Source organism: Poecile atricapillus, chromosome Z, assembly GCF_030490865.1.
Source record: "Poecile atricapillus isolate bPoeAtr1 chromosome Z, bPoeAtr1.hap1, whole genome shotgun sequence".
NCBI lineage: Eukaryota > Metazoa > Chordata > Aves > Passeriformes > Paridae > Poecile > Poecile atricapillus.
The window spans coordinates 31,948,337-31,971,329 of record NC_081289.1 but is presented as its reverse complement, the minus strand read 5'-3'; the positions used below and the strand labels follow the sequence as shown (position 1 = coordinate 31,971,329).

Below are 22,993 nucleotides of genomic sequence, written 5' to 3'. Positions count from 1 at the left end.
TGGCATGATAGTGAATGAAGAAAGCAGACATATATTTGGTTGATTAAAAATAGTGGAGAATAAATTTGCCTGAATGCTAGTCCTAGATGGACTTTCAGAAGGGATTAAATTCTGCTATCAAAATTAAAGTGTTTAATTACATTAATCTCTGTTTATCTTCTGTTGTATCATTGAATGCAGCAGTAAAACGTCTCTATCACAGTGGAAAGGGACTTGGTTTCCCAAAACAAAAACAACTAAACAAGAAAATTCACTCTCGTACCTTCTAAATTAACTACAAGCTTCTGTGTTTTCTTGTTCCTTTCCTGAATTTCTTCAATGATTTTGATTTCAGAAAGCACTAGTAATAACTAATAACTGTTGTTATTATACAGCTAACTTTGTATCAAACATAAGCCTGAACTAATTCAACTTCAAATGTTGGAATCCTTGTTTATTATGTCACTCAGTAGCTAATAATTAGCTGGCAGCCCTTATGATTGCAAAACTGAACCTTATGCTTACACTGGATTTGTCTAGCTTCAGCTTCTGGTGAGTGGATCATGTATCCTTCCTACAGCAAATTGTCTTCACCTTTCACATTGCTATTCCCCAGATAAGCAGTCATGATTTGTTAAAAGAAAAAGCTATTGGCTTTTAAATATCCTTCCCAGAGTGCAGACATCAGATCTATATTGATAGGTGTCCTGCAGCAGAGGTACTGCACAATACAAACATTTTGATATTTAACTAAAATGCAGTGAAATTTTTTAGTGCCTCTCTAAGAATTCAGAGAAAATAGACATCACAGGAGTGCAATAAAATGAGAAGTTGCATGAATGCATATAACGTAAACCAGAAAGAAGAAGGAATTTAAACTGGGTCTCAATCAGTCCTGCCGATCACTAATTGGACTTCCAAAAATAATGGAGTTATAGCTGAAGCTAGCAAAGGGATCCATTAGACAATTTTTAGAGGAAACCTCATTTAGTCTTGAATGCTGAAATAGGAGAAATCAGGAAAACTGTGCTAACCTTCATAAGAAACTAAATCTCCAGAAACCTCAGAACAAAAAGCCGCCAAAAGCATATAGAACAGGTTTTAACAACTGAAGGGCTTTTCCATCAGAGAATTACTACCAAAGTGAAGTGAAATACTTGCCTACCAGGCAGCACCAAGCAGAAAAGACACTGTCTGGCAACTTTTTTGTTAAGTGGGAGTGTTTTAGAGGCTCATGATGAGTAGGTGTAAGGAGTATCCTAAGATTGTGTGGTGTGTTGTATGAGAATATAAAAGGAAATGCTATCCTGACAGAAGATGGTTAATTGACTGAGAAGCTGAACAGTTCTCATTAGGAGAACTGAAATTCTTTGGGATGGCCTAGGCATACTTTCACAGGAAGCAGAGCTCAGACTGCAGGCCAGATACACACACTAATATGTAAAATACATTATCACAGCCTAAAGGGGAGAAGTGATGCCCATACTGAAGCTAATGGCAGAGGCATCAGCCCTGCTTAGCTCAGGCACCAGCCTTCTCTTGATCCCGAGTATAGACACAACTGGCTAGCCTGTCCCCCCACATGCTGGGGCTGCTTGTATATGTTCCCTGTAGGAAAAAGATAGAAAGAACTTTTCTACACTGAAGCTGCCCCAATAATCTGCAGAGAGTCTGCCTGGAGCCCAGTTTTAGGGATAGCTAATGATTCACTGCAACAAGAAGAAAAAAGCTCATCTCCCTTAAAATCCCAGTTTCACACTCATGAGACCTTTTTACCAGCCCTTTAAGTCTAGATGTGGAGAACCATCTACCTCTTTCACCAGGTTTTTCTTCCAGTCTAGTGAGTTAACATGGCACATGGAAGACTTCACCACAAACCAGTGTTAGCACAAGGTAGGAAATGGGAGGGTGAAGACCTCCCTCCTTGGGTGGTCTTCTACATGGCTCAGCTCCTAGCACTGCAGTCTCATTCTGCGCAAAATTACAACAGTTTCACTCAAAAGCAGAATTTTGCCCTTCACTTTACATTTTTTATTATTTTCTTGACGTGTGTCACATCCTCCAGTGATTTAAGCCCAGCAGAGAAAATAAACTAAAAACCAATTAGGTTGTTTTAATTTACGTAACTAACATTATGCAGCCTTTATAGCTGTGTCCTCTGCCAGAGGTAAAGCAAATATGGAAATGCAAGACCTTCCTGTTTCCAATTTAGAATTTAGGCCCTGTCAGATTCTATCAAGACAGTGAGCAATCTTTAGTAGAGCCATTGATTTTAAATCCTACCCTCATTTTGCACTGAGGTCATCTTCCAGAATTGTAATAGGATGCCCTTGGAACAGAAGCCTTCACATTCCCAGGTTGTACCACACTAACATCCTTTGTTGTAAGAAAAATACTAACCTTTTTCGTGCCTGTCCTTGAGGCTACCTGATGTAACATTTCAAGTACATAAAATAGCACTGGGACGATTATATAAATGTAAAATCATGCAATAGGCAAAGGAGTTTTTCTTAGGTAAACATTATTAACACATTATTCCTGTCTTGCATGTCTACCCTTCTGAACCCATTTAACAAAATGCTAAACGAACTGTTTTCTCAAGAGGCCAATGCAGAAGTCGGCTGTGCAAGCTGAAGAGAAGGAAATTGTAACAGAGATGGCAAGAAAACACCACGAAGAGTCACAGCATTCTTAGGATCAGAACCAGTTGTTGGTCTTGTTTGGGTTCTTGTTTGTTTGGTTTTGGATTCCACTTGACTTCCCTCTTGAGATGAGGTAGGGCTGGGCTAGGATAACATGGGTGTGCCTGGTTTGATCCATTTACAGTGACTACAAACCAGCAGAGTCCTTCCTGATTCTCTGTTCAAAGACTTAGCACATACAAAGAATTCTTTAAATATTTGTAAGCATTTTAATTGAACTTTCTAAATGCTGAGTTATGTCATTATTTATTAAGTGAATTACGTCCTTTCTTCACTTCCTGAAGCTACAAATAGTAACTGTTTATCTGACTGTGGTAGAATGTCAAAGTTCTTCCCTGCCTTCCCCTCACCCACTCTCCTCAGATCAAGGTCTTCACAACTTCTATACCAACTATTGCACTTGATTAAAAAGAAATATACACATCAGACGATACCCTCCCTCCCACCCTCCCACAATACCAGCATAAAAAATACTGCAACTGAAAAGAAAATATGTCATGACAATTATTTTCACAGTTACTAACACTGAACATCAAATAATTGGAGACACTTTTTTCACTTAATGGAGAGTGGAGAAGAATTCTGTTTGTGGTGGTTTGTTTTGTGGTGTTTTTTGTGTGTTTATTTTTAATAAAGATCTTGTTTTATATCATGGCTGAAAGCCAAGCTGATTTCAGGGAAGTTATTTGCAGTTCTTAAATCACACAAAATAAATTCCAGTGGGAAAACAAACCCAACCCTGTCTCCTAGTAGTGGTACTGCATGTTAATCCATTATTTTCCGGAATGTTTGTTGAGAGTGTCTACAGTTCCTATATATACAGAAGTTTAACTCCCTGCTCCCTCAAAGAAGCTGTTCCCTCATGTTTCTGCCACATTCTTTAATCTGAAAGAAGAAAGAAATCCACTGTACCCAGGGTCCCACCACCTGTATGCCTTGCATTCAGTTAGAACACCCCAACAATTCAGTGCTAACAAAGGCTAACCTCCATGTTGCCTTTCTGTGTACTTCTTTCCCCTTGCAGGTAGCAGGACTTGAACAAGTGAGTGCTTTGGTGTGGATGACAACTTTCTTACCAGTTACTTGCTTCTTAAGTCCTTTACAAAGTTGTCTGGGGATCTTATCATTCAATTCAATCCCTCTTTGGAAGTCTTACACCACATGTATGTGTTTCCTGAATGTGATAAGGAACAGTGCCAGGACGGAACAACTGACTGGTCAATAGTCATGACTGGTCTTATTTACAAACAATAAATTCTGTGCAAAAAATTACTAGCAGAAGCATCAAGTTTTGTTAGTCTTGAAAACTCAAAATCTCATGTAATGATACGCATTGATTTAGAATTTAGAGCTACCAATACACACGACTGCATAGTTTGGCTTATCACTCTAGTTGGATTCAGAGAGAAAATTAACTATCAGTCCAACTAGCTGATACACATTATGGCACTCCCTCCTGATCACACTCTTTGCACTCCAGCCTAGTTAAAAGCACACCTGACCAGCAACTTGGAGTTGCTGGGATCCCTCCCAGACCATCATACCATCTTTTGTGGGTATGGGTTTGGAAAGTGGAAAACCTTTTGGATTAAGGCAGAAGACTGACTTAAGTGAGCAGTTCATCACAGATACAGCCAGTTAGACAAAATCAGATTGAACAGGCAACTGACTGCCAACAAGTATACTTTTATATATTTTCACCAGAATTTGTATACACATAGTGCATAAAAAACAGGGAGGGGAAGAAAAGAGGGGGGGAAAAAAACCAAAAAAAAAAAACCAAAAAAAAACCCAGACAGTCCAACAGCTTCATCTTGGTATAATCATTCTTTCTATAGCACAAATGATATGATCCCAGTTTTTACAAAATATTGCCAGCAGTGTCACTGCAAAAAAAGTGCAGATGATATGAAAACGGCTCTTCATCATAGGAGCAATGAACTTCGCAATAGTAGAAACGCACACCAAGATGACAGTCATGAAGGCCAGGATAACATTTATACATTTCCCCAGGAGCACTTTGGCATTGACTGTTTCAGACTGCTGTGCTTGCTGTTCTTGCTGATGGAGTTCCAGTTTGGAAACACGCGTCTGGCATGATTCCAAGGCTTCCTGTAGACAGAAAACAAGAATTAGAGCAGCCATATTTCCATTCAACGTTTCTTCACATTTTAGCTGCTGAGCCATCCATCAGCTAAATTAGAAGTGTAATTTATTATAGACTGCTAAAATTTCAATGAACCACCAACTTTTAAAAAAATAAATGCACATGTATGTCTGCATGAGTGTGTCACTATTTGCTCAGACATAATCAAGTCTAACAACACTGTCCAAAATGTAGGTTTGTTCTTTTTTCATACTTGAGAAAAATTATCATAACTTTAATGTTCATGACAGTTGTTTCCTATAGATACTGTTGATACAAAGTACTAGTGAAGCTGTTGCCATAGCAACTATCACTGCATCAAAACAGCAAGAAAATTCGTTTCTTTGCATATTCTATAGAAAACATTAGTGTGGGCTTGTTATGATACTAATTAAATCTACTTTGCAACATGTAGCACTTGGTTTACACTGCCTCTGTGGTCTACGTTAATTTTGCTCTCAAAGCTCCCCATCCTACAATGTTGGGCTTGAGTCCCCTTGTGAGATCTGGCCTTCTCCCTCTGTCAGTGTGAAGACAGTGGAACAACCTGTGGAGATACTTTTATGGAATTCTCTCTCACATGATCTATTCCGGTTCACAATTTGTTTTAAAGAAATCAGACCTTTCTTTTCTATTTGAGAATGGAATAAAAGTGGTCTTTGAGTAAAATGCTTCCTAAAGACACTATCACCATGCTTAAGCCTTCACAAAGCAAAACACAGAAAAACTTCCAACTGCTTCCCTTATTTTCCAAAATGCCAGCTTTTTGCTGGAGTTGGGATTTGGGCACCACTGTGTAACATGGTGCAAAGCTATCATTTAATGAGATTGAGCAACTTGACATAATCTTTTACCACTGTATGGCAAAGAAAACCAACACTCCAGCATCCCTACTTTCTTCTCCACTCTCAAACTCCAGGTATTTTCCTTGCAATAGCAAGGTTGCTCACCTGATCACACAGTAAGCTGTTTCAAACCAAACCTCTGTGTATAAACACCCAGAGAGCTATCAGCTTTCCCTTGCTGGGTCAGTTCTTCATTGTTTCAGCATGTTGAACTGGCTTACCAAGTGACTGGCCAGGCACCAAGGTCACCACAGAGAGTGTGGCACAGTGCCTTACACAAGACTGCTTCCTTTCACTGCTCTAGGAATTAATAATATAGAAGACGGTTCTTAATGGGTGGCACAAAGTTATGGTTCAGGCATGTTCTCCACTACACACTAATGAACTTCCCTTGTCCTTCTTCTACTCTGACTGTAAGTTATCCTCAAATTGTCCTGTGCTGCTTTAGAGAAAGTCCAGCTGCAAAAGTCTGATACCTGAAGCTCTGCATTGAGAGGCTGAACATGTCTTTAAAACTATCTGCACACCCTTCAGCAACAGAGTTAGGCTGTTACTCAAAATATCCAGAGCTTAAATTCTTTTACTCTATTTTAGCTAATTTTCCAAAGCCCCAAAGAGATAGGTTTAAATGGGCCCAACTGTACAGAGATAAAAGAAGCAAGGTTGTATCAACATAACACTTCAATTAGGAGTCTCTGACACCCCTCCAGGAATCTTTTAAAAGTCTCTGACACCCTTCCAGGATTCTGCTAATGAGTTAGGAAATACTTCACAGTCCTTCTGTTGGACAACTCAGGTTTCATTTTGGTTTTACATCCTCAAGATGCCTTCACAGAAAGGAGTCCTCTTTTCTTTAAATCTGTGATAGACTCCTCTTGCTTAAACCTTCAACAAAACCTATGATATGCTTAGATTCAGTACTGTCCCTTTCCAGCTCTGTTCCCAGGAGCTTCCTAACTCACATTTAGGAAACTGTGATCATCTTGCTGCCTGCACTCTCTCTGTTTAGAAATGTGAGCACAAATGTATACAGGTCAGGTTTTAGGTTCTTTTACCGCCTGAGCCAATATGAAGACAGTCTTTGAGCATTCTTCACTTGTTCGTGAATAGGTAAGGCACAACTGTGTTTTCACCATTTTTCACCACTTCCTCAGGCTTTGAGTGGAAATATTATGCATTATGTAAGTGCTTGTAATGAATCTAAATATTAAGTACATACAGTAACTATATTCAGGACATACTTGTAGACATTATTACTGGCATATGACTGAAATCAGACATGACTACAACTGATTACTAAGGTGAACACACCCCACACCTTTGATTATAGAGGTTGTTGTGACCATGGCTTAAAACTCTTTAATTATAACTGGCAAATCTACAAGTCGATTTATAAATCAGTTCTCTTACTTTTCACCCTAAGCTCAATTTATAATAAACCTTGCCAGTGATGAAACTACATATTGGAGAAAGTCTGAGAAAGAAGTTTGTGTCAGGACATTGTCAGAAGCAATGCAATTCCTTCCTCCTCTGTGAAAGAAATTAAAACAGGCTATTCTTCAACCCCAAGTCTGCCTAAGCCATATCATCAGTTCCAGCAGAAAAAATCCTGAATCCAGAGAAACAAATGGAGACAGTCACTGATTCAATGTGCTGGGTTTTCACCTTAAAACAGAGAAAACATGGGCTTAAATATTTTCACATAATCCTGATTTAAAAATATGTAGAAAAATGCAAATGTTTCATGGTACAAGATTTCTATAAAACATCTGAAAATTATGATAAGGAAAATAAGTACCTGAACATCTCGTGATCGCTCATAGGCCTGATACGCCACCTTCTCCTCTATGCTGGCAAGCTCTTGTTTCAAGTTTGCTGTCTCATTTTGATGAAGATCAGTGAGGTCATTTAACTGGTCTTCCAATCTTTCATATCTTATTAGGAAAAGAGGTCTAGATTTAGTGCCTTCTATTCAAGTAATGGCAAATCACGAAAACAGTTGCACATTTTAAAAGGTTAAACATAAAAATTTCTCAGCATACAATGAATTCATCTGACTGGCACATGTAGAAACCAGTAAAAACTTTGCAAACATTCCACTAAAAGTTATTCAGCAATCTGAGAGCCTTTTTTTAGTGTTTCTTGCTGGCAGTAGGTGGTAAAAAGCAAATATTTGTACATCATTGGCAAATTATATGAAATATAAACAGTGCCTAAGGATATCCAACTCACATCTTTCACTCTTCATTTAGCCAAGAAGATACGGCTTTGTAAGTAAGTTTGAGCCAGTTAATAGCTCACTAGTAATGACAGGAAAAATATGTTCTCTCTCATACACAACTGCAGGGTTCTGCCATTTATGTACAGTCTGTTCTAGCATGCTTTTACATGGTAAAGCAGTTCAAGTAAATCACCAGCAAACTAGAATTTTTTTTTTGTGAGTTTGTCAGTTAATTTAACACACAAACAGGCAAATACTGCAGTCAGCACAAAAATTATGGGGGCAAAATTGTCTAGAAATGGGTAGCAGGAGGCTTGAGATTTTATTGGCAGAGAGCTGTGAGAAAAGGCCACTCTGCCTTCTCCTGAAACCAAGTCATGAGTTCAGCAGTCCACTTTCATTGCTCTTTCCTCCCTATATTACCACATGATATCAAGCCTTTCATTATATTTCAAAAACTATAAGCAAGGGAAATAGCAACATGAAATATTGCCCTTCATATCGAGATTTTGCCCACTGGCGTAGCAAAGACTTCAAGAATTGACTGCCACTTTAACAAGCCATAGGAAAAATGGGATATAGGTACAGCAGGTGAAAGTCCTCTTAGATAGAATATATCATCCACTTCTTACAGAGGATGATAAAGAAATTAATTGTCAAGTAACAAATGCAAGACGAAGTTGTGCCACAGCACTTAAAACTACATCTCCCAGCTGTGCGCTGTACCAGGGTACAAGGTGACATTGCATCCACTGCATAGCAATGTGTGGGAAGTATTTGGACAAGGTACTCAGGAGTCAAGGGTATACTTATCAGCTGCCAGTCAGTTCTGCTACGCCACAGACTGATTAGCTTTTATGAACCACATTAGATGAGAATCCTTCCATCAGCTACAAAACTATTGGCATCACCTACATGCAGTACTCACATAATTCATATAAAAAATATGACAGAGGAGAGGGTTTTCTGATCAGTTTTTGACAAAGGCAAAGGGCACTACCCCATTTGATAGGAAATATAAATATTCTATAATAAATATTCTATGTGTATTTTCAGTTGCTGGAACCAGATATTTTCATGTTGGTATCAGATATTGATTGGAATTATTTTTTCCTCTTGTTTCTGAAATCTCTCTCTCTCACACATACACACTTTCCAAATAGTTTCTATACCCATTCAAAAGTCTTTTCAAGAGAACAGTTAAAAAAAATACCTATATCTTTCCTCTTGTAGCATCTGAGAAATAAAGCCATAGTCTCTCTTAAATTGGGTTTTTAAATTCTCAATATCATCAGCTAATTGGGACTGTGTCTCCTTGATTTCCCTTAGTTCCTCCAAAATCATGGAAAGCTTTCCTTGGCTGTCCAGGGTACTTGCCACAGCAGGACTAAAGGAGGTATTCCCGTTGCTATCTGCTGATCCAGAGGTCCCACTTGAGCATTCATCATCACTAACGTATTTTGGTTTGGCAACAATGGTGGCACTTCCCCCATAGGTTCTAGAACTCGTTTCTGGCCGAAATTCATCCAGAGTATTTTTGAGATGAGCAATGTTGTCTGCACTACCAAATTTGTTTCGGATCAGGTTGGCAAACTCTCTTGACTTGCTGAAAACAAAGACAGGTGGTGTCAAAGATACACCCGGCACACCCGACTTGCTGCTCTCCGTTCCGTGCCCAGTGCTACGAGACTTTCCATGTTGAACATCTTTCAAGTTATCTTTGGAAGTATCCTTGGTAGCTTTGGAAGATCCATTTTGTTCAATATCCTTGAGCTTTTTGTGATACTGTTCCAATTTCTTCTGCAGCTGGGCAATGGAGTGGGCAGATTTCTGGTTCTTTTTCTCAAAGACTTGCTTAATGCGCCCAGCCTGTTGCTTGTCTGCACTGTTGACCAGTTTCAAATACTCAGCCACATTTCCATCTCGAGCTGTTTGTTCAACCTTGATTTGCTCTGTAACCTTGAGAATTTTCTGTTTCAAGCTATCTGCATTGAGTTTGACTTTGTGAAATTCTAGGACCCCATCTGGTACATCAAAGTTCAGGTTGGTATCAGAACCTCCACGGCGGATGTTAAGTGGTAAACTCAGGGTATTCATGTCATGTCTTTCCACCTGAGAGAAAAGAAAAAGAGGTAAATAGAATTTGAATTATATTTTTTTAAAATCAAACATCCAGTTTACTTTTCCACATATAATTATATCAAGTACACAGTATAAAGTAGCTCATATTAGTAAAGCATAATAAGCTTTTCTTTGAAATTAAGCAGCATTTTTCTTGACTTCTACAGGTTAATAAACAGTCCAAGGAACTGCTTGTCTCTCTTAAAATAAAGATGAATTACAGAGAAGATTATTCAGAATAGCTTACAGAATCACTTCCAGTTTTCCACAAAATGAGAATAACACCTAGTTAGAAAAGGTTCCTAAATATATTGTTTATTATTAAGAGTTTCCAAGAGATCATGGCTGATAATCACTCAGATTTTTCTCTTAGAAGTTGTCAAACATCAATGGAGATGTAACCAGATTTTTCCCTCTACAGCAGTGCTATACTGTTCACTATATTTTCCCAGGTTTAATGCCTTTTTTGATACATCCCATTCAAATTCCTCCCACAATTCAAAGTTCTTGCAAAATTATCTCAAAGAAAGCTCTTCAAAATTTTGTGTATGCTGCAAGCTGGAAGCATTTTGGGGTTTTTTTTAAAGCAGAGAGCATAGAGAAAGAATTGGCCTGTATTTGACTTTCCAGCTTAATGAAGGTGTTCAACAACTTCATCTGCTGTGCTAATTCTGTTTTAATAGGAGGTTCACTAAATGAGATTTACAGAAAGAAACTCGAGAAAGAAAACTGCATTCAGTTAAGCATAGGATCTGGACACCTTAAATGGTCTCTGGAAGCACAACAAAAATAATTAGGCAACTCTGTCACAACACTGACCACAACAGGTCATTTTATTTTTCTCAACAGAAAGGCAAGATAGTCTGATACAAAACATTAATTGTTTCCCTATATAAAGTCAAAGTTATGGGGGAGGCATAAGAAGAATGATCTAAACAAAATAGCTTCATCCCTATTATCATCTTGGTTTAGCCCGTGTGACAAATAAAGTGCATTTTGTTGCAGCTGCCATGGTGTCATGTCTGTAGAGACTGCTTAACAAATGTTCTAGCCATAGTGGGTTTTCAGAGCTTTAATACCAGAGGGAACCAATATAATTCCTCAGGCAAGACTATTGCAGAGACAAGGCAGAAACTTTATTAAAGTATTTCTTAAAGATGCATTTGTGAAATGCTTTAACTACTTTTTGCTTCAAAATGTCTGAGATACTATATTAAAAGTTTGATTTCCAAATACAGTGTTTATTATTATGTATAATACTGAAGATCATGCAGCCAGACCTATATGTACATGTCCAGTGATCACCATTCAATCTTTTTCTTGAGTAAAAAATCATAAGCCCATCATTAAGTATTGTTGTAAGGTTTGTTTTCCCATCCTTGTACAGTTTTGGCAGGTTTCTTGGAAATTCACTCAAGGATTCTTGTATTGTCCTTAAAATACAAGCTCAGTAACCAGATAAAGTGTCCTACTGTTAATGCCATGCATTGTGCACAGCTTGAACAGGAGAACTACTCTGTCTCTACCATGCTGGGGTAGAAACACAGAGTGGGTGATGCACTTATAAATCTGGATCTGACCATCTCAGAGACAAGATCATCTCTACTGCTTTATATGGTTTTCCTTATAGATTACCAAGGATTACAGTGGAATTTTTTCTTGATTTTTCTTTTGCTACTGCACCACTCAGGGCACAAACCAGGCAACATAAAAATTCACATTCACCAATACCTAAAAAAAAGGCACTTAAAAAATGCATACCAAAAGAGTTCTGGAGTCGACAATTTCTTTTGGAGAATACTGGTTAATGATGACCTTTAAGATTCAGACTCTATCCTGGGCTGTGGACTAATAGATCTACACTTTACCAGTTTGTTAAAAACTATTGATATTGATCCAAATGCTCAGTACAAAACAAGAATTTATTGAAACAACCTATGACATTTTTTAATAAGCTTTGGCACAAAAATGATACTGTAATTAGTCACAGAATTGTATACACACACAAAACAGATCCATCATTGATGTCACTCAGGACAAGCTGTACATAACTTTCAGGAATGGGTGGGTCTATATCTAACCTTTACACAGCAGTAAGTGTTTACTTCCTCAGTAAAAAATAGTCTAGAAATGTATTGTAATAATTGGATACAAGCCCAAACCAGATCCCCTCTCCCTTATGTTCTCTCCCTCACTGGGCTCTTTATTGGTCAGACTTCTCTGCTTTCCTGAAACCTCAAGGTCACAAAAGCAATACAGATAAAAAGAACAATAGCATTGAAGAAATACATCTGCTGAATGCTGCTGTGCTTTTGGCCATGAGGAAATCTGGCATGGGGCAAATCTGCTCCTGAGTAAAACCAAGCATAGATTCAGTTCAAATTCAGTAAAATTTATAAAAACATTGTGTTTAAGTTCCCAAAGCACTGCTAACAGTAGGATTTTTTACTTGCTGGATTGAGACCTCACTAACGTACAAAAAAAAAATCACATCCAACATATTTTTCTGTCTGATTGTATTTGGACAAAAATGGCAGGTGTCCTCTGCCATCATGTTGCAAGGCTGGGTCAAGCAACATGATGGCTCTTGAAATCATCTGCTGATGTATTACACCTTTTAGTTGGGAGGGGATGTGTAGTGTGGGGTGGAGTTACTCCTTTTTTAGGTGGGGGGCTGGTTGGTTGGGTTTTGTGGGGTTTAGGGTTATTGAGGATTTTTGGTTTGGTTATTTTAAATCAGAAACAAGCAGACAGTGTGGGAGTCAGGCATGTCTAGACAAGCAGCCTGTCACCTTTCTTCTGCCTTGATGATCCATTTGTGACCGGTTTATAGCTCAGCACTAATGCTACCCCAAGACATCAGATTTCCATCTTCAAATCCTACCCCAATTGCTGTAAGTCACATCCCATGATGAGAAGAATTAGCTTCAGTTCCTGCTGTATCGAATGCCTCATTCTTTATACTGAGTACAAGGCTGCCAGTAGGAGTCAGAGATGCTTCCTCATCCCTGCAGGGACTAGTGCCCTCTCCTGGGATGCAGGCTGAAATCCTCCCAGTGCAGGAGACTGAATATACATCTCCTCCTAACTCTGTGAGTGCTCTTCCATCTATGCTATAGGAAGAAATGAGGAATGCCATTCATGCCTTCCTTTTGGAAGCACTTTAAGAAAAAACAGTCATCATACATATCTTATATTATGGTAATTAATAGGGAGCTGGGCAATAGCAGTAGATAGCAATCAGCAGTCCTGAGACATGTGGTACCACCACGTAAACAGGAAGTCAAAGCACTAGCTCACAGCCTGAGGAAATACCAGAGACATGCCCTCAATCTGTCTTCTAGGAAAAAACAGGGAAAATTTGCATATGGTCCTGGGATAGCCATAGCTGATGTTAGCCTGAAAAAAGAAACCTGGGCCTTGGAGAGAGACCATTGCACTTTATGGAGCAATTCACATACACACTTTGCTACAACCCAGTTGAGAACTAATAGTAATGTTTATGCTGCTGAAATACAAGCTTCTAAGAACTGTGATGTAGGCAAGTAGAGCAACCCAGGCTCCCTGCCAGCATCAGAGCCTAGTACCACAGATGACTAGGTACCTCGCAGAGATAAAGCCCCAGTCCCCGTTTTTCCAAGGAGCCAAGCAGATGTCCAGCTGCCTGACCATGCTATCCATGCAAACCATTCCAAGCCAAAGTCCAAAGCTTTAGAATGGACAGGAAAATCACTGCTTGGTGCAATGAGCACAGGTGCACTGCTAGGAGCCCTTCACTGCACATGAATTGTCAGGTTTACTTTCTGTGTTAAATGTAAAGTGGAAGGCTGGGTAACAGGCAGCCTGCCATTCCAAAAGAAGCATTCAGAGCGCAACAGTGATTTGAAAACCCGATCATGGGAGCAAGGATAGTGATTTCATTGGCATCATAATAATGCAAATGTTTCTTCACTTACTGTCTGCAAAAGCAGCACAAAGGTCAGACTTGCAGGCCATGCTATCAATGAGCCCAGAGCACAGTAGGACCCATGTTCCCCAGTGACACAGGCAAGACTGTTGGAAAGGGATTCCACATGGACAGGACCTGCTGAACAGGTGAAAATATGTTTAATGGCCTATAGAGATTGGTCATTGTATCCTCTTATTGGAAAATATAAAGCAGATCTAGAAGACCTCATTTCTTCCCCAGAGTCTGGGTGGGATCCATCTGGGAGAAAAAATCCACAGTGAATAGAGCACAAAGGGCAAGCAGCCCACCCTAGTGCAACCCACATCCTACAGGAATTACATCCTGTGTTCCACTGATTGTGCCAATGGCTCTCCACTGACAAGTGAGAATAAGCCCCCTGTGTTTAAGGTATCAAACTGAGCTCTACTTTTTAGGTCACAGATTTCTTTTAAGCTCTTTTAGAAAGTATCTTTAAAAAGCATAGAGAAAAAAACATTTACAAGACAGATGCATATATGCAACAGGCTCCAGAAAGCCCACACCTTTGGGTTGCCTCACTAACAGAAAGAAATCATGAAGACATGAAATGATCTACTTATTTAAATAGGCTCAGTTTACAGGTGTTTCCTTCTTTTTCTTTCTCTAAACAACCTCATTACCATCACCAGTCATAGCTGTGCAAGCTAAACAAAAGCTTATGATGACAATTTAAGTCTATCTTGAAAGAGTTTCTGATGAATGCTTAGAAACAGAATCCTATAAGGAACATACAAAATAGGATTAAGGCAGCTTTAAAGCTCTTAGAATTTGGTAATAACAACAAAAATCAATAGGAACAATTATCTTTTTATCAGAAGTATGCATATGCCAGAAGCACAGGTGTTCCAATGGGTAAAAGAACATGCAGAGGGGGTTTTAATAAGTTTTCAGTATATCCAAAGCAGAAATGTACTTCGGGAGAGACTTTTACCGTGTCTTTCAAGTTCACTGCTCCTTCTAAAATCCACATGAGAATCCTTCATGGAAGTTTTAAAATAGAGCTAAAATAATCATAAAACTTTTTAAGTTATGTAAAATTACAACATTTTTGTGCAGTATATTACAGCAAAACACCTTCAGCTTGCATTTTTTTACGGAGCCACTTAATATCTAGAAGTACCTATACTCAGAATACCGTGCCAATAATCATGCAGAGGGTTGAGAGTATACAGGAATGGAGGAAGTCAGCAAAACTTGTTTCTACTTTTTACTGGGGTAATGGAAGATCCTGGGTGATTTGTCTGAGATCACCTGGAAAATACTGATGGAGTCAAATAACTGAAGGTGTTTCTTTCATCAACAATTCCTCTATTACCTATAAACTTTCCACCTCCTCTCAAAAAACCATTGAAGCTGTAAGGCATCTCCTAGCACACATTTGGTGTTTATTCCAGGTAGGTGTCAAAGGTAATCCCAGATGCCCTTTGGCAAGTATCTGCTCTTCAATATTCAAAGGCTGAGAAACTTCAAGGCCATTCCATGAGTAAGGCATCATACAGGGGCAAAGTAGGCTGCAGAGATTTTTTTGCAAATTTTCTGCACTATGCCAACATGGTCTGGTAGTTATAAAAATTCAGTTGTTCTACTAAGCAACTTTAGCAAGATATCAGATATAGACTAAACTACTAAGCATACTAGGCAAGACATCAGACGTTGAATCCAGTCCCTCTCAGGGTCAGTTTGATCACCTATCTTTCCCTCCATTTTAATTCATTAGCACCACAGAGCTGAGACTGTAAGCACAGCCACCTTAAGGATGCACTTGCAATTTTAGTTTAATTAAAAAAACTCCCAAAATGAAAAGAAAAACACCTAAAGTTGAAAATGCTATAAAACAAACTGTGTAGAAAGCAATTGCAAGAAAGCACATGCACTGAAGCTCTGGTGTGACTTGAAATACAGCTTTGACTCTCTTGATCTTATCTGGTCAAGGCTGAATACTTATGCATAACCTGTGACCCAAACAGTCAACTTCACACCAAAGTTGTTTTGTCTCAAATCCTACAGACATGCTCAGTTCAAACCAGAAATACCCCAGAAAGAACCTTTTCCCTAGTTCCTATTTAAAGGACTGAACTAAAGCCAAATTTTCTAGGTCACAGCTTGTATGTAAATAAGTATTTAGATATGGTACTATTTCAAATTAGATCAATGGGAGAAAAGAACAATGTGGGAAAGAGGCAGTTTTCTCCTTCACTGGTAACACAAGCTCCTTCAGAACCCAAGAACATCCCCTGAAAAGTCTCCAATGTCATAACTCACACTCAGCCCAGTTCTAAGTTTTGACATAAGCAAACAATACAAACACAAACACAAAATGCCTGGACACTGAAATCTGAAAACAACTCTATAAAAGTAAGCAAGTTACTTTCCATTTACTATTCAGAAGTCAAGTGAAGAAAAAAAGAATAAAAATTGCTGTCCTGGCTAGAGAAAAAATACAGTGATGAACTAATACTCACATTTACTAAGCTTCAGTTTCTTAAGCAGGCAAAAGGTAGATTCCACACCCCTTGGTTAAACATTTTGCTTCAGATCAGTCCTCCTCTTTAGATAAGCACCAATAATTAGAAACAAGTCAATAAAATACCTTCTCCTAACTCAGATCAAAATAAATGTAACTCACGTGCATGTTCCTTCTGTCTCAGGTGTACACAGCAACATAAGGAACCTAAGGAGCTCCAGGTGCTAAATGGGTGGTTCCATCAAGCAGTGCTTGTAAGAAGCCTGCATTCTTATTCCCCATGAAGGAGAGTGCCTTTCCCGTGACACAAATCCCTCAAAGTACTAACACTATGAAACAGTGTGAGGGTAAAATAGTTTTGAAGAGTGATGCCAGATGTTTTGTGCCCCTTCTAGATTAATTGTTCAAATTACTTTCAGTGCTTCTAATAAGTGCTCTCCCTTCTTCCTTCCCAGCTTTTACAGATTTTTCTTCTTCCATTCAGTAATAAGCTTTCTTTTACTAAAGATGTCCAAATAGATGGCAGTAATGAAATTTTCCAGACTACAAGGAAACATTCTGTGAAAAGGCAGCCTGCTACACATTTTCAATTACTAAATCTTTTTCCATGAATGAGAATTTGATAAAAAGCCAACAGCATACCTTCTATGACTAATCACTTCTCATAGTTACAGCATATGCTTCTGATCTCTCACCACTTGTGATTTAGAGTATGCTTTCCTTTGTTTCACTGATTTGTATAACTTCTCATCACAAACTATTCCACACTGATAAATTTGCAGCACATCACCTTCTCCTTGTACCTGGCTCTTTCTGTTTCACAGTCAACTCTTAATTTCATTGTGATTCAGATAGTCTAAACATTTTCTGAAATCCCAGCTCCTGGAACTGTAGAATCATACAAGAGAATTCCATGAATTACTACAAAGTTTTTTGCCTTCAGTTACAGAGAAATAACTGTCACATCTGACTTCACAGTCAACAATTAACCAAGTTCTCCTTGCCCTGAAACAAAGATAACTTTAAGGAAATTTTAAGTATGTCATTTACAGACCTACAAAAATCAACCCCACAGCTCAATGATGATTTTAGTCTAATTAATGACTTTTATTGCTTTGAGCTGGCAACATTACATAAAATCTATTTTGTAACGGGAATATTAAGGTTTTACAGTAGCAGGGAATTTTGAAAGTATTACCACCACTGACAGACAAAACACTCTAAATCCATATAGACTGGCCATCACTTGCAAAAGACTCAAGACTTGGGGATTTTGTTTGTTTAAACCATCGCAAAACTTCTGTCTATAAACAAGAGAACAATAGCTCCATCAGGCATAGGATCTTTTCATTTGCGTTAATGCTGCAGCCGCACATCCTGAGCATATAAACAATCACATCTTGTCCTGTACGTGAACTGAGTTGCTTACTTAAAAGAGCCTTCCTGCTTCTTCCATTCCTCCTTGCCCTGCATCTCTCCATGCTGGGCTGAAAAAGTCAAATCTCAAAAATACATCTGTTACACCAGTAGTTCTGCCTATACTGAGGAGTTTAAATTTATTTTTTTAAATAAAAAAAAACTTTTGATTTTTTAATCATAAGATGGGGTCTGCTTTACTACATGACATGACTAAGCAGCTTATTTACCTCTCCACAATAACTAGGACATCTCTTGACAAAGCAACTTTATTTTATCAAGCCTTCATTACTTATATACACAAGTACACTTTCACTATTTGCCACATTACACATATGAGTGCATGTTTTGGCTCCACACCTGATATCCAAGGCTTGTATTTGTACCCAAATCACAAATAACCCCAAAGGCAGATAAATGCATGAAGATTGAGCCACCAACAATCAAAAACTTTGGCCATACTTCATGATCTACAAAAACTAAAAGAAACAAAACAAAACAAAAAACAGTAACAAAAAAAGAAGCCCAGACGAGAAAGAAGAGAGGAAACATTTTATTTGAAAGACTTCTTAAAAAAAACCCCTCATTTCACTGGGCAAAATAAAGACAATTAAAATTTTAATCACATAGATGCATATTATGCAGGTCATTTGTTATTCAATACCACTGCTGCAATAATGGTATTTTAAGCCACTATACACAACTGAGTAACACTGCTCTGACTTAACTCTGGAGAAAACATCCTAATTGCAGTGCATTAAGAACCAAAATTCTCTGCAGAGTCAATAGTTTAAATTTCCTGTGGATCACAGCAACACAACTTTAAAGCATTTTATTATTTAAATTTATGTTTTAAATAGCAAAAATATTTTCCTTTCTTTTCTCTGAAGGGGCAACACAAAGCATTAGGTAGCAGAACCACAGTTTCCTACTCTTTGCATATCTTCCTCCTAGAAGAAAATGAAATGTTGTCCCCCAAGTTAATATAAATAATGTTGTTTTGAAAAGCAGAAACTATGCTGTGACTATGACATTAAAGTGGGTCACAAGTGATGCTTCCCATTTATGAATAGATCTACGGTTGTCCTCATTGTGGAGAAAGTCTTCAAATATTATTTGTATATTTACTATCTTGTTATTTATATAAGTATACAAGTTTAAAGATACACTTTCAAAGGCATTTTGTAAAATTTACATAAAGTTATTGTTATTATAACTGAGTATTAGCCCACAGAAAATCTCATATCCATGCAGTGTTTCAGCTGCTGTGCACCTTCCGGTGAACCTGCTCTTGCCATGGTATTTTAAGGTTACACCTCAATAATCAACTTAAATAGTTACAATCAAATCTGATTTCACAAAAAAAAAGATAAATTCTCCAGTAAAAGGACCCAAACAGAACACTTTATGAAGATGAGTGGGCCTCTACAAGCAGATGTCCCTGAATCCTCTTTAAAGAGGCTCCATGTGCACGTTATAACAATACATCAAAGTAGCACTTCAGCCAGTGCTTTGTGCACCCTCTAGAAACATATTCTCCTGTGCACACAATGCTGAAGTTTCTCCTATAACCTTTCTAAATGTTTATGCGGTGGTACTAGCATGAATCACTCCCATAAGGGGTTGGAAGTATGTCTTTTAAAAAATATAAGAAACTTTTCTTTCAGTCTGTTCTCTCTGAACAAAATTCAGCTAAGACTGTTGCATTGATTTTATAGAATTAATCCACTATTTGTACGTAGTCATGAGTCATCTTTATACTCCATTTTTCCTTTCAATTTTTTGTATACACTGTACACTTCAAACACTAATACACATCACACAAATACCTCAACCCATAAAAGAAACTCTATCATAGAGAAGTTCTGTAAGTAACATAACATCTATTAACCAAAAACCCAAACTTTGAAAGGCTAGTCTAACTGAAAAGAACATCAATGAGATTCACCCAATCAGTGAGAAATAAAGCCCTACAGTAATATTTTTATCTAGTCTTCAAAATATTCCTATTCCGAGTACACACTTCCCCAGTTAGTGAGTTTTATTAAACTGAATTACTTTGAGAAACCAGTTCAGATGATTTTGGAAGACAAATTAGGTTAAATTACTATTCTTATGTCAACATATTACTTGTAATGAGAGTGTTAAATCACATTTTTTAAAATTTTATGGATAAAGAAAAAAACTATTTTTAGACAACTGCCTTTAATGAGGAGTCACTAAATTTTTACTGTATGGTACAAATCCTCTGATGTAATTTTGAAGATGCCTGTGTAGCAACCATTATGTTTCGCCATGGTAGTACTAGCATATGAAAGCAGACTTTTCCCCTAAGAGATGTTTGCAAACTGAAAATACATTTATTTGTTTTGCCAGAACTAAAACGTCAAGGGTAGAATTAACTCCTGCAGAAGAAAGTCCTGCTGATTGTAAAAGCTCATTACAAAGCTCACTGCCCTCTACTCTTAACTACAGGGCACATTTAGTGCACATCTCCTCATGTAGTGTAAATATACAGGAGAATGTGTATTATGCATAAAATTTTAGTCATAAATTCAGTGCTTATAAACTAAATAAATAAACCAATCCAAAACAAAATAAAACCCCCACTCCTTTCTCTCTGCCATCCAACACAAAAACCATTCTCAAAGCCAGGACTGCAAGATGAGAAGCACAGGCAAGACACAGTAGTGACTTTGTTTAGCAGGCTAATGGAAAGTGCTCAGAAACTGTACAGTTGCACAGCACATTAAATTGCTTAAAATATAATAGATTCAGGAGGAAAAAATGTTTTCAATTTGATATTTCTTAATCTGTTAAAACAATGTTGCTAATATAAAAGTAATTTAATGCAGGAAAATTAAACCTGCTTCTCTTGCCTGCTATCTGTTGTAATTGAGAGGATATATAAAATATTATAGACCAACTTCATGTAACTTCTTTGCTTCATTAATATGTTTATGCAAAATTTAATTCAATTTAGCACAGATGTAGTAAAGACCTATCTCAGGAGATAGCAGGGCTGAAAAGGCAACACCAACAATGCACCAGCAACAGTAAGACTCACATAAGAAAATGGTAATAAAAGATTGCTTTGCAGCCTGTGTTGCTCCAACTGCATTTTCTTGCCTTTGGATAAGTATCCTTCATATCCAAGGCTCTTACGGTTTTTGATTTAGTTCAAATTCTGCCTAGGAGAACAGAGGGGATTAAAACCTTTATAATGCTTTTAGAGTCACAATTTAATTTGTATCTCAGTATCATCGTCTTAGGTGTTTCATTCTAGCACTACAAAGGATGTGATGGTGTCACAGGGATTATTTATTTAATTGCATAGGGCAATATAAAAGATGTTTGATGGGGACATAGCCTCACAGGAAATTATAAAATTACTCTGCAAATAACATTTGTAGAAACATGATTAAAGTTCAGAGTGGTTTATTTGACCAAGATGTTTGTATGGCCAGATGCCACAATTTAGACTAAAGACAAAATATTTCAATTCTTCTCATCAAGAACCACTAAGATTTTTTGGAAGAGGAAACCTTAATATTTTCATCAGAATATTGTAGTACAGTTAACTTTACATAAATAAAAACATGCATAGCTTGCTACAGAAATAGTATCTACATTAATAATTATGTGCTTATCCATACTCTTTGTACTTCTTTCTTTTTTGTATCTTTCCTCTTTTTGCAATTGCTCAACTAACAGTAGCAACTGCATCTTTTAATCTTAAATTGGTTTGATCATGTTTTTTTATCTGGGGTATATTTTACCCAGTAGAATACTTGCCAAGATTTGCAGAAATTGCCAATCTGTGTACTAATACAGCTTAATTTCATGTGTCTCCTTCTATAAGGCTCTTAAGGCTATCCCAGAACAATTTTTCTTTTTAAATAATAGTGATAATTTATTTTACATGACACAAACAATGACTGTTTAGTCTGGATACTGTGAACTCTAAAGCACATGATTTTATGGAATCCAGACATTTCAGTTTACATGGATACTTGACACAACAACTGATAATGCTTAATTATTAAAATACAATTTTAAAATAGAACTGCTACATCTTCAGTAACATCCGTTATTAAATCCATAATGAGGATAAACCAACTGCTATAAACACATAAGATAAACCCCACCATCCTCAAGGTAGGTAGTAATACACACCTCTGTTTTACTCAAGAATGGCAAGATTCATGTGCTATAAAGAAACATAAAGCTACTTATATGGTCTGAACAGAGATGGTAATGGAAGTAATTCATGTCATATCTAACAAAAACTTCATTAAGCACATAGGTATTTCAGATTCTTATACAGCTGTAATCCATAATAGCTACACCAGGGCAGCATTTCTGAAACAGGAGCTCACGCTACTGCTTTTCTGCTTGGTCAAGCTGTCACACACTCACCATCCGTGGCTGAAGTGTCCTGCAAACTGAGTCACAGAGCTCACCCGCCAACTTCCGTGCCAAGTGTATGAAAACAATAGAAGATGTTTCAGAGCATTTTTAAGTTATTTTCAGCTTGTTGAAAGCCATTGCCGCTCTTACCTAACCACAGGGAACTGGGAGAGCCTCTATCAAGCGATGGTCAAACTGTTGCTCTTATCACTGTGTAAATTTTCCGTATGAAGCAACAGCCTGCCCAACATAAGTAAGTTTGTTCCCCATGTTCTTTGGCCATTACAGCACAACAGAACTATTTAAAGCAGAATACAGAAGGTCCCCATATAATTTTATTACACCATAGTACAACAATATTACAATAATTACAACAATAAACCTGATGGTCTTTTTAAAGCACCTTGTAATCTTAATTCAGAGTGTTTTAAAAAAAATTATCAACAGAAAACGGCATTTGTTGATCTTACATTCAAGCTAAACAAACGGTTTCTTCAGAAGTACAGGCATAAATGCTAGTTGCCAATTTTCTCTTAATGCCAGTTTCTACATATTAAACTCATATTAGATTTTTCTATTTTTAGAGTTGTGGTGATGTTAGAGGCCTATTCACCAATATGATTTGATTAGAATGAAACTGAAATCAATATTCTGCTCCTAGTCTGCCTGCCTGCCTCCCTCTCTCTCCTTTGAACTTTATA

At 37.6% G+C, this 22,993-nt stretch overlaps 1 protein-coding gene across 5 annotated transcripts in view; it reads right to left on the bottom strand.

Moving 5' to 3' along the window:
• Positions 1–4,347: 4,347 nt before the first annotated feature.
• Positions 4,348–22,993, bottom strand: part of LOC131572783 (transmembrane and coiled-coil domain protein 3) — a 124,569-nt gene continuing 105,923 nt past the window's right edge. For 4 of the 5 annotated variants that reach the window (XM_058826131.1, XM_058826135.1, XM_058826134.1 and 1 more), the window contains exons 2-4: positions 9,107–10,005; positions 7,471–7,606; positions 4,348–4,793 (exon numbers count right to left, since the gene is read on the bottom strand). In XM_058826131.1, the coding sequence (XP_058682114.1) occupies positions 4,491–4,793; positions 7,471–7,606; positions 9,107–10,005 (1,338 nt within the window). In that variant the 3' untranslated portion in view covers positions 4,348–4,490. Of the gene's footprint in view, positions 4,794–7,470; positions 7,607–9,106; positions 10,006–13,970; positions 13,989–22,993 lie in introns of those variants that run through there. The other variant, XM_058826136.1, reaches the window with a different exon arrangement.